This window comes from Nelumbo nucifera, chromosome 5 (assembly GCF_055504915.1).
Source record: "Nelumbo nucifera cultivar China Antique chromosome 5, China Antique-T2T, whole genome shotgun sequence".
Taxonomy (NCBI): domain Eukaryota; kingdom Viridiplantae; phylum Streptophyta; class Magnoliopsida; order Proteales; family Nelumbonaceae; genus Nelumbo; species Nelumbo nucifera.
In genome coordinates, this window is record NC_142653.1 from 15,398,190 (window position 1) to 15,411,282 (window position 13,093).

Below are 13,093 nucleotides of genomic sequence, written 5' to 3' on the forward strand. Positions count from 1 at the left end.
ATAGTATAGATTAATGTAAGATATGTATGTATGAGTATTAATTATGGGAAAATTCCTGATCAGTACCCTGTACTTTGGCTCAAGTGATAATTTGATCCCTGAACTTTAAAATGCGACAATTTAGTACCTGGATTTTCAAAATGTGATAATCCAGTATCCAAACTTTTAAGATGTGACAATCCAATACCTGTTGTTAACCAGTCCGTTAATCAGCTGATAAGTGACATTTAAAAAGTAAAAAATACCCTAAGAATGCCATATAATTCTTTTTATCAACCATTCAAACATTGACAATAAAATGAACACTCCTAAATTCTAGATTCTTCTAAATAGTCACCAACTTTTTTGAATAGAAGAGGTTAGGATTTGGGAATGTTCAGTTTTTTGTCAACGTTTGAATGGTTGATAAAGATAATTATACATCATTCAAAGGGCGTTTTTGACTTTTCAAATGTCACTTAATGGCTGTTTAATGGACTGGTTAAAGGTAAATAATGGATTGTCACATTTTGAAAGTTTGGATACTGTGTTGCCGCATTTTAAAGTTCGAGGACCAAATTGTCACTCGAGCCAAAGTACAGGATACTGATAAAGAATTTTCCTGATATGTGATATTTGAATTTAGCTTTTATGACCAATATCCAACTCAAGACAAATATCCACTTTATATGAAACATAGGTGATCCACTTTATCACTTCATCCAGCCACCTATTAGCATTTTTTTTGGTAGATATTAGCACAAATACTATATTCATATAATTCGGAAAGAGAATGAACAACAACAATATATTCAGTATACAAATACACATTCATAGAAAGGGCATAGTTGCAGCTTGAACATATCGGTTCCAGGACAATTATAAGGATAGGAGGGGTGCATTTGCTCATCTCTATTTGAAAATTTGCAGAGAGCAAAGTAAAAAGGAGTTTGTTATGAAAAAAAAAGGTTGAAGTGATTTTCCTTTAGTCTGTTTGGGTTATAGGAAAAGGTAGGAAAAGGAAGGGGGTTTCCTCCCTATCCCTTCATTTCCCTACTTTTTCTTGTAAACCAAACGGTCTTATTGAATGGGCATGTATCCTATAAATATGTAATAATCTACACAAATCAATGCCATGAAGTTTTTGACAGTTGTTGAAACATACCACGAAGTTTGTTAATAACGGTCAATTTCCCTAATGTTTTTGACACAATAGCATCTACACCTTTCTGTTTTACCCTTCTGTTAGATTGCCTCTGCAAATATAACCAAAATATGATGTCATGCTTATCATATATGCTAGTTGGAATTTGAATTTGGTCCTCACAACACTGTCCTTATAGCCATTTGTATCCGTGTATTATTAGGAATATCTTCCCATGAATTAAAAAAAAGTTGTGACTTGTGAGGATGAAATGCGAATTCTGTTTGTGTTGCTACTCCAACATCTTAAAATCCCCAATTTGCCCTTAATTAAGGAGCGGAGGGATGAAGAGAAGGGAAAACGGCACTGTTTTAATCTCCAACTCGTAGCTATTAGCTAATGTCAGTATGTCACACTATTTCATTCTCTTCAGTCTTCTCTCTGGCTTTCAGCGACACTGGTTGAAGCCCAATCTAACCTTAATTAGGAATGGATTCTTCCCCTCCTTTCCTCCCTCCTTCGACCTTTTTCTCTTTTCATCTCCTATGTTTTATGTTCTTCCTCTTTTTCTCATTTCTTATACCATAGCTTCAATTCTATATATATATTTTTTCTCTTGTTTGTTGCACATGGACATTGAAAAACACCAGCAACATTTCCCTCGATAGCCGTAGCACTGGCACCCAGTATTTGACAAACAAGAGCATCGATGAACAGTTCCCGAATGGGCCCATTTTACCGAGCCCCGGCCCGGACTTGAAAGTTTTCACTTTTGGATATCTCAGAACGATAATAAAAACTTCAAATCTGATACAATACTTGGAGAGGGAGCAGGGATGTTTTGGGAGGGCTTTTAAGGGTTGGATCGACAGAGAACCAACCTTTTTCGGTAGAAGACGACAGAGAACAAACAAGCATCGTCAGCATTGTATCTGAGGCAAGATAAAGGCCATTTTGGGAAGGTAAAAATAGAACAAAAATCAGGGAATGGGTATTTTAGTCCTTTTCCGTCTTTCATTAGTGGATTGTAACGGGAAGGGTGTACTAAGGGGAGTTGATTACTATTAGCAAACTTCAGAGTATGTCTCAGCAACTGTCAAAACTTCATGCTATGTTGCAATCTACATTTTTTTTTCTTGAAAACTATTAACAAATTTCAGAGTATGTCTCAGATTCTCAGTAACTGTCAAAACTTCAGGCTAGGTTTCGGCAATTTACATTTTTTTTCTTGAAAACTATTTAACAAATTTCAGAGTATGTTTCAGCAACGGTCAGTGTTGGCAGTTAAAACGATTTGCGTTGCGCTCAACAGGGATCGGATTCCGAAGTGAAACCAAGTAGGATTCAGCCTTCATTCTCGTGGTTTCTCAGCATATTCCTACAAGCAGAGGAACACGTGGCCTGAAAAGGACAAAAACCCAGCATCTGTTCACGTGGGAAAGACACTTTTATTTGGTTTTCTCCCTATATATTCCCTTTCTCCTTCTTTCCATGTGAGATTCGTAAACTCTTCTCTTTCTGGTTCTTTGTTCTTCTCTTTTTCATGGATGCTCTATTGTACTCGCAGCAAGGGATAGAGATGCCCTACTCGCCCATACGTTATTCGAAGGTCAAGCTTCCTCTATTCGCTTCTGCTGCTTCGAGTAAACATAGTTGTTCTCCAGTTGGAGCTTGTTGTCTCTTCCCTATGGGGTAAATTTGGTTTAATTTTGAAGTCGCTGTTCTTTGTTTAGTGGAATTAAACGTAAATCATCATCATGTAAGCCTTATGCGTCGGCTAAATGAGTCCTGTTCCGCCATTCCATTCTGTTTATTACCATATTCATTGTTATTAGGACACGGAACTCTTCTTTTTTCGTTATTGTCGAACCTTTTCCATCCCTCCATTTTTTAGCATAAAATAGCAATAGAGAAGAGGAAGATAAGAAGGTGGGACAAATTCATTGCTGAACCTTGGAAAAATTCATGCAAGAGCAACACGTGCTTTTGGGAATTAGAATACAGTGTATTGCAAAGTTGAAAATTGAAGACGAAAAAGCAAAGGGAATGTGAATTGCAGACATGGAATGGAGATAAACCAGATCCCCCCCCCCCAAAAAAAAAAGGAGAGAGAAAAGAAACAAAATCTTCTACAGCTTACATGGATGGATCAGTAAGCGGGCTTTAAATCCATAAAATCATAAGATACTTTTAATGAATTAATGTTATGCGTCAAACGTCTACAGCAAAGGGAAAGTGAAATAAATGGATAATTTTCCCGGAGAGGTTTCTGGGGACTTGTAATTCATTGAATTTGCTGTCAGGCCTTTGATGAAAGCAAAACAAAGTAGGGATTGTTTTTTCCTCATCATGAAAGAAATTTAAATTATGTTGGATGATTTCTTACCTGCCTTCTAACTAGTTTTCATTGACTCCTAGTTTTGCAATTTTATTTTGATTGGATACTTTTTTTAAGTCTCTTATGTTATTTCAAATGTTTTTTACAGATTAAGGTCAAGCAAGAATATGCTTCAAAGCAGTAAGCGAAGTCTCATCAATGAGGCATGTGTCATCTCGATACATACATACATACATACATACATACATATATGTATGTATATGTATATGTATTCCAACATCTCGATAAATATTAATGATTTCTTTTCATCTATAAATGTTTTTTTTTTTTTTGTTGAAGGCATCTATAAATGCTTTATGTGCATACAGACATATGAGTATTGTATAAATGACCTTATTCTTGGCATATGTTAGGTAAGTGGTCGTGCCAAATATAAAGTTACAAATGTTTATGAGCGCCATGCTCAAGAAACTGTGATTGAGGTACTTTTTTCTTTCACTTGCAATGATACATATATTTAGATCATATTTTCTTCATAGCCTTGCACTTCCAAGTTGGTTATAATAATTTTAAATGTTTCACAACTTTTAAAACTCTTGAGTCTTTTACTCATGGTTTTCTATCTCTTTGTACTGTTCCTTTTTTTTAAAAAAAATTTTGCACCAATAAACTTCATGTACAAGTTGTCATATCTTAAACACAGATATAGGATAACCTAATAGAAAGTTCTGCTTGTTTCATTTTAAACTAAAATAGATAGAGTAAGTAGACTGAAATTTAAGGGACTCGAATGATTGGCAGTCAAGCTAGTTGGTTAGGGCTTCAATAGGTTCAAGAAGGGGCTTTAGGCCAGTGCTAGTAGGATGGTTATTGATTCACAAGCAAGGACTGTTTATGGAGCACTAAAGTAATAGGAAATGACAAGGAAAGACTCAAGAAATTAACAAAAGAAATCAGAGTTGAACTTAGTTTTCAAGTTTGGGAATTTAAGGATCAAATTGAAGAATAAAGATGGTTTGGTTTTTATCCTCTGTTTTTTTCCTGAGCAAAAGGTAAAGTATAGTTATATTAATGAAAAGGTCCTTTGTACAATGAGAAGTTGTACAAAAAGCCAGCAGGACCTCAAAAGAAGGCCATTCTCAAAAAATTACAGTCAGAAGTAACCTCTTTAAAGTCAGCAAGAATAGGCAACCGAATTCTATCGAAGCCTAAAGCCGAATTGATGGCTTCTTCTTCTGAAGAGGATTTCAGCTCAGAAACCCTGCTATTCCTTTCTGTCCATACTGCCCACAAAATTGCTAGGGGAATAACAGACCAGCACCTCTTTCCTTTTTTTGTCATCCATTGAATCTGCCACCCTTCCAGGCATGCTTTAACTGAGGTTGGCATACACCAGCTTAAACTCAAACTTCTTAAGAAGTGGTTCCAGATTTTTGTAACAAACTTGCAGTGTAAAAACAGATGGTTTATTGATTCTGTAAACACACCGTAGAGACTACACCTCAGATCATTACAATTAAAACCTTTCTTCACCAACATCTCTTTAGAGAGACACTTGTCTAAAGCTGCCACCCAAACAAAAAACTTGACTTTGGAGGGTGCCACAATCCCCCAAATAGCCCTGCTAGGAAAGAGAGCTTCAGGCCCACCCACTATGGAGTTGTAGAAGGATTTAACTGAAAACTCTCTGCTTCTGTTCCATCTCCATATTAAGGAATCCTCTTATTGCAGATTCAACACCTGAGACTGAAGCAAAGTTAGGAGATTTCCAACCTTCTAAATCTCCCAGTCATTGAAATCCCTTCTAAAGGCTGGAACCCAGCATATAGCACTGTCCCTCAACACAAAGGTATCAGCTACCAATGCCTCTTTATCTACAGCCAGACTGAACAGAGTGGGAAATAGTTCCTTAAGAGTTATCTCCCCAGTCCAGGGATCCAACTAGAACCTGGTCCTTCTCCCATCCCCAACTTTGAAACTGACTCCCCTTCTGAACAGGTTTTTATCCTCTGTTTGTACAAGATACAGGATCAAATTGAAGAATAAAGAAGGTTTAGTTTTTTTCCTCTGTTTTTACAAGATACAACATAAAGCATCTTGAACAAGTTCAGCATCAGGCCATGTCAAATTACCATTTTGGCCATCATGCGGCAGTGCTAATGCACATAGGTTTCATAGCTTGTTTCCAGTTGCAATACTTGTTTGGTAATAAATGAAAAGGCAATATTATTAAGAAATAAGGAAACTACAAGAAAGGTGATAAGGTATGACCCAAAATATAAAGAAAGAAACAACTCAACCCCCCCCCAATCAATTGCCCACCTAAAGCCCAGACCACAACTTTCCTCCACCCCCACCTTAGACAAACAGAAAACCTCAACTCCCATGATCCACGACTATCACAAAAGACCCAAAACTCTCCTCCTAATGCCTCAAGCCGTGGATGTGATCTGACCAATGACCCTCTGAATATAATCAAACTTCTACAGTAGAACTAGCCTTTCCCATAACATGCTTCTTTTCAAACTCCAAAAGTTTTTATTGCAAAATCTTCCCCTCCCAGAAAAAATAGTCCCAAAGTTTTGCTAACTTGAATTTCAGTTAGAGCTATCTTTTCAGTATCACTTTCTTTTTCTATTTTACTAACTTGATCAATAGTCATCTCTTTCTCTTCCTCTTGGGTTTTCAAGGTTTCTGTGTCAAACACTTCATATTAATGTTTGCCTACTTTGCACTTTGTTATGAAGGTTTGTTGCAACAGTTTATTCTTACTTCCAAATGGAGATAATTGTTATGTTGTCCTAAATGCTTCTTTATGGTTTTGTTTGGTTCAAATAGTTAAAAGGTGAATGAGGAATTGTGCTCGATATCTTACTTTAGAGTTGCATATGTGGATTTACTAGACTGAAGACAATGATATAAACATATTGGTTTATATAACTGAATGCTTCTTTTTGTTAACTGTATAAGGAAGCTGCTGAAAGGTCTGAACTCAACGTACCAATGAAAGTCTCTCCAGGCCAAGCTTTTCCACTTGGAGCATCTGAAATGGAAAATGGAATCAACTTTGCTATCTTTTCACAACATGCAACTGCAGTCATGCTTTGCTTATCACTTCCTGGAAGGTGTAGTTTCTAAACAATTGTGAATTGTAGTTTACCAAAAGTACTCTTGCCACTTGGTATTATCATTCATATCTTTACCATATGGTGCTGGTACTTTTCTCGACCACGTCCAAATGACTAACCCAAGATTTTAGTCCATTTATTTTCCTCTCAGCACTCATTACTCTCCACTCTCTCGCCTCTTCTACATGTATAAACATGTGCCACTCAACCATGTGTATGTGTGTGCTAGAACTTTTGCCATTCATTGTATATGTAAAAATAATCTCCATATGCTTGATTTTGACGCCAACTAGGAAATTACATGATAGGATTCATCCAGCACGACTGAAAATTCTCTAGAAGGAAGATTGCCATAAAATGGTGTTGATATGGCACAAAGTGGTAGTTGGGATTTAGGCTGAATTTGAAACCAGTAGACCTGTTCATGGGCTGGGTAGCCTGGTGGGATTGCCTTGCCCGACCAGTTCTTTGTTGGGCTTGGGAACATATTTTGAAGCCTGTTGGCTCGGGCTCGGGTTCGGTCTGTAAGTATATGGGCAAGTAAAACCTGAGCCCAACCCAATAAATATTATATATAATTATTATCATGGTAGAAAGTCAATAGAATGTGAGGAAAGAGAAGGGAGAAGAGAGGAAGTTTGATTGAGAGCCAAAAGGTGGGCTGGTGGCGCCAGCCATTCTATTTATAATAAGGGCAACCCAATACAGAAAAAAGAAGGGAAAAAGACTAAGTGCCCTTGTGGCAACATGGTTAGATTACAAAACTATTGACAATTAACAATAATGAAAATATATATCGGTAAATAGTAACATATAATAAAGCATATATTTTAGCATTCAGTAATATATATATATATATATATAATTAGCATTTACTAATATATTATTATCAGTAATATATAATAATATTATATATATTAGTAACAAATAGTAAATTTTGCTTGAGTCTCAAATTTACTTTTGCAGTTATATATATTAGCATTTACTAGTATATTATTATTAGTAATATATAATAATATTATATATATTAGTAACATATAATAAATTTTGCTTGAGTCTCAATACTTATGCAGTTTTACTTCCTCTTCAGACTGGGCTTCAGGCTCAATAATATGCCTGATTATTGAGCCGAGCTTGGGCTTGGACATTTTCTGTTGATAATTGGTAATACCTGGCCCGGCCCTGGCTCATGAACAGGTTTAGAAACCAGTGGTAATTTTTTCATTTCACAATTTGTGTATAATCGGATTTGTCTAGTTATAGTTGGTTTGCATTTAAATTTTCAGGGTCATTGCATAACTAGTTTACAGGCTATTGAGTGGAAGGGTTATGATTTGAAGTGCTATTGGAGGCACAAGGAGCTGGAAACCCTTTTGAGAAAAGGAAGTTTGGAATTCAATCAAAGAAATGGATGGTGATAAATCAGTAAGGATCAAGGTTAATGAAATTTCTTTTTACTCCAAAAAAAACCTTATGCACATGAACTTGTGTATCGGGTGAAACAAAGGAACACAACTATTTTTTTAGTTCTTTTTTTTTTTTTAATTTTACAGGGTTTCAGTCTTAGGCCTGACTACTACCTGAATATATCAACAACCCAATACACCATATGTTGCAAAATTTTGATCCTTGATAGAGACTGATTGGTTCATTATAAACTTGTACGAGAAGTGCTGGAAGGTGTTGAAGAATGAAGTAATGAATGAATTCCAGGACTTTTGTTCCAAGCTTGAAAGAATTCTAAATGCAAACCACATCACTCTTATAGAAAAGAAAGGGGGTCCTGAGGAGCTTCAAGAGTATAGACCCACTGTAGACCCATAAACTTAGGGATGCAAACGGATCGGATCGGATTCAAATCAGGGTATATCTGAACCCGATCCGATCAGAAGATCCAACCGGATCTCATAAACACAGATTCAAATCCGAATCCGTTAATAATGTTGGATATCCGAATATGATCTGATCTGGTTTAATATCTGAAAATTTTAAAATATAACAGATTTATATAAAGAAAAAATAAAAAATACAAGTATTTTCTTCAACTATTTTCATCATATATGTAAAAAATAAACAATATAAAATTACAAAAATGCAATATAAACATATTTATAAATAAATAAATAAATAAATAAATAAGGAGCTGATTCGAATTTGCTCTGATTTTCAATCAGATCCTAGTATCTGATCTGTAAATCCAACAGGAATATATCTGAATCCAACAAAATAGGATCGGATTTCGGATTGAATTGGATCATGATCCTATCCATTTGCACCCCTACATAAACTTGCTAAGCAGTTTCTATAAGATTTTGGCCAAGCTAAGGTGCTCACTTCAAGAATGAAGGTGTTGCCTATGATAATTTTAGACTCACAAGGGACTTTTGTTTATCGTTGATTAGGTGATATGCAAACAAACAAACTGACTCAAGGAGAAGAAGTGGCAACCATGGGATTTAGGGCTGCAAATAATTGGATTGAAATAATCCGAGAGATCTAAATTTGGTCTTATGTCTGACAAATATGTAAAGCATAGATTTGAATTCAATTAGTTAACATATCTAGATATCTGATTTGAATCCAATTTGATTGAACTATCAGTAAATACATATATATATTTATGTTTTTTTGATAGATAAATACATATATATTTTATATATTATTGGCATAGATTTATAAAATTAAATATAAAACAAAAATATACTATAAATGGAAAAATAAGTTTATCAAAATCTCAAGTACAACGTAATTCCAATGAATTTGAATACTAAAAATAATATTTTAGTAAGTGGAACTAGGGGTGAGCAAATGGGTAGGTTCTACCCAGAACCGAATGGAACCGACCTCGAACTGATCTTGAACCGATAGGGTCTCGTTTCGAATTCTTGGAATTGACCCCCACCCAGGTCGGTTCTAGGGTCTAGGGATTTACCCTACCCAAACCAACCCGATGAACCAGCCTTGGGTGGCCATGGTGGAACTGAACTTGCCTTGAAATAAACCCCAAAATATTTTTAAGGATATGAAGATTTGAACCCAAGCACTCATGGTTACAAAAGCCATGGTCTCACTTGACCATTGGGTTACTTAAGTGATTTGGTAATTTGTTTTCATTTTAATATTTGAATGTAAAAGGTAATATATACAAAATTTAAATTATAATGACAAATTTTTAACCATATGTTAATATATTATGATAATCTACATATCAAATTACTTAGTTTAATCAATAAAGATAATATAAGTTTTAAAACTATATATTATCATTATTGAAAATCAAGTTTTTAAAGGACATGTTTCATTTTTCTTTGAAGCGGGAGAGTAAAGAAAGAACAGGTTCCATGGGTAGGCCTTGGAATCAACCTCGAAACTGTCAAGGCCAAAACTGACCTTGGAATTGAGCTTCACAGGGTAGGTTCTGGTTCCAAAAACCTGGAACTGGACCGAACCAACTCATGCTCACTCCTAAGTGGAACCCTGTCTGGTTTCAGAAGTTAAAGAGGAGTCAGGCAAGACAATCCTTTATGGAAATGGGAACAAAAATAGAGATACTTCAGCTTGCAGATGATACCCTTTTCTTTTTAAGGGTATCAGAAGAGTGGGTCCTCAACCTGTTAGGCATATTTAGATGGTTTGAAGTGGTGTCCAAGCTAAAAGTCAACTTCAATGAGAGTGCATTGTGCCATATTGGTAACTCGGAAGGACTAGAAATATGACAAACATTGGTGTGAGGTAAGAAAAATGCCAAAAAAATGTTTGGGCCTGCCTCTAGGGGCAAAATGTACCTTTAGCAGGATATGGAATTCAATTATAGAGAGAATAGAGGCGTCTGTCATGTTCTCTAAGGAACACTTTTTGCAAAATGTTAATATACAGGTGGCTTTGTACTGTTACTATATAGAACTTGAAAAGGATAGGATTGCATATCAGGTATCACTTTTTTTTTTTTTGATAATTCAGGTATCACTTTTTTTGATGAATTAACAATCATTCATTACCTTTTCTAAAAAAAACCTTTGAATTTTCTTTGAATTAAAGTAAGGGAGTGACAACTCCTTAATTTTCTGTTTCCTAGTTTTATTAGGCTTTGTATTGGTCTATAGTCTATAAATATGTATTGAGTGTTTATACATTAATGAGTTGACTTATTAAATTTTTTAAAGCTTCTGTTAACAGTGGTGAATGGTTCCCATCCCTCAGAGTGATTTTAGGTCCCCATTAAATGATTCCGGATTCACTCTTTTTTTTTTTTCTATCATTACTTTAATATCCAAGCAGCCATTGTAGCCATAATCCACAAATTCTTCATCTAATGAGTTTATCCAATATCCTCATAAGACTAAAACTTATCCACCTACATCTTTCCTTAGTTTATATAGAAAAAATGAAAATTTCCTGTATCAACAATTTTTGTCCTTTTGTGTCAGACCATTTCTGATTAGTTAGTGAAACCAATATTGAATCTCTTAAACCTAAAAAGTTAATCATTCAACCTTGTCCCTCATTACCCTACCCTAAATCATGTAGTCCACACATTTGCCAATGCCCTACACTCCAACTTTGCTTATCTTTCCCTTACTAAATCTTGGTTTGATCTTATAATCTTGACACCCTTTTTAGTAGATTTTTCTGTGAACCAAACAACATTTTCTACTACAAATTTGATTCATATTGGTCTTGAAAAGATTTCTCTCTCCCCTTTTTCGTTAGCTTCAACTCTCTCATACTGTTATACTTCTCAGGAGACTTGATTCTGCAGCAGTGGAACTAACTTTGGATCCTCAAATGAACAGGACAGGGGACATATGGCACATATTTGTGGAGGTAGGCCTGATAATAGATTTTCAAATATAGGTAATCTTGAAATCAGATTTTGACATGTACTACCTTACTTCTGTCTTTCTGTTGTTTGCAAGGATTGTTTGTCCTTGTTTTATTCTATGAAGAAGAGAAGAAAGGAAGAAGAAGAGAGAAGAAGGAAGAGAAGAGGAGAAGAGAGAATGGCTGTTTGGGAGCCAGAACTCCTAGCTGGCGGCACCCAGCTTTCTATTTATATTAATGAGATAAAAATAAAAGAGGGAAAGTTACATGCTTGCCCCTGGCGGCACACCCTAATAAAAAACAATAAACAAACTGAAAACACCCTAAGACTAATGGCATAAAAGACTATAACCGCCGAAACAACTAACAAATCATTCTAACAACACTCCCCCTCAAGTTGGGCTGAATATATCTATCATGCCCAACTTGTCACATAGCTCATTATGTGGCAAGTATGGAAGTCCCTTTGTGAGAACATCGGCCAACTGCTCCTTGGAGTTAACATATGGAGTGTAAATTTCACCCTTTTCTAATTTCTCTCATATGAAGTGCTTGTCCACTTCAATGTGTTTTGTCCTGTTGTGTAGGACAGGGTTAGTAGCAATGTTTATGGCTGCCTTATTATCTGTGCCATAGCCCTATACTCAGCTTCAGCACTAGATCTTGCAACCACATTTTGTTTTTTACTCCTCCATGTCACTAGATTTCTCCATCAAAAGTGCAGTAACCACTTGTAGATTCCTGTCATCCACAACACCTGCGCAATCGGCATCTGTATAGATTTCCACTTTCAGATGGTTGTGCTTATGAAATGGGAAGCCAATTCCTAGATACTTCTTTAGGTACCTAAGAATTCTTTCTGCAACTTCCACATGTGGTGTCTTAGGGGATGTATGCACAATTAAGTATACAGTTCTAAATAAATGATTAATGATGCTATTGTTCCAATGCATTATCTTCTTTGCCCAATTTGTTCAATGTTTCGGTTGTTGATGTTTTACTTTTTAAAATATTAATATCATTTAATATGCATGATATGTAGGACCTGCCTCGACATGGTGTTCTTTATGGTTATCGTATTGATGGCCCTCGAGAATGGAAGCAAGGGCATCGATTTGACAGCAGTGTTGTCCTTATAGATCCTTATGCAAAACTAGTTGAGGGTCGCAGATTTTTTGGAGATTCCAAAGATAAGATGTCTAAGTTTCTTGGAACTTATGACTTTACTAGCTTGCCTTTTGATTGGGGAGAAAATTACAAATTTCCAAGCATTCCTGAGGTAAATTAAATAAGTTTCATGTATGGTTCTGTTTCAATTGTTCTATTTAAAATATACATTTTTTTCCATGACTGATTGTTGTATCAGGTATAAGTTCAATCTGCTCTTTGATGCATGTCCAAGTGAGTAGTCAGATTGTTTGCACGCTTCTTTTGCTTTTGCTATTAATCTAAACAACATTTTAATGTATATCTGTTAATCTAAACATTTTTGAATAGGTGCTTTTTATGTTAACTGAAAACCATTTATCAATGTAATGTATTCTTTGGTGTTGTCATCATGTAACCATATTGGATGAATCAATATATTGGTTTTGTGGGTAGCTGCATTCACCACCTTGAATTTGTATCCAAGTTACATGTGTCTTGTGTCTGGTGCATCTTGTTATGTTCTGACATCAGTTT

General features: G+C 35.5%; 1 protein-coding gene across 4 annotated transcripts in view; it reads left to right on the forward strand.

Annotated features, from left to right (window-relative positions):
* Positions 1-1,949: 1,949 nt before the first annotated feature.
* Positions 1,950-13,093, forward strand: part of ISA3 (isoamylase 3) — an 82,693-nt gene continuing 71,549 nt past the window's right edge. Inside the window, exons 1-7 of one of the 4 annotated variants that reach the window (XM_019198910.2) lie at positions 1,950-2,085; positions 2,436-2,815; positions 3,610-3,664; positions 3,875-3,943; positions 6,432-6,586; positions 11,332-11,413; positions 12,453-12,689. In XM_019198910.2, coding sequence (XP_019054455.2) covers positions 2,667-2,815; positions 3,610-3,664; positions 3,875-3,943; positions 6,432-6,586; positions 11,332-11,413; positions 12,453-12,689 — 747 coding nt within the window. In that variant the 5' untranslated portion in view covers positions 1,950-2,085; positions 2,436-2,666. Of the gene's footprint in view, positions 2,086-2,435; positions 2,816-3,609; positions 3,665-3,874; positions 3,944-6,431; positions 6,587-11,331; positions 11,414-12,452; positions 12,690-13,093 lie in introns of those variants that run through there. The other 3 variants (XM_088887711.1, XM_019198918.2, XM_019198916.2) reach the window with 3 other exon arrangements.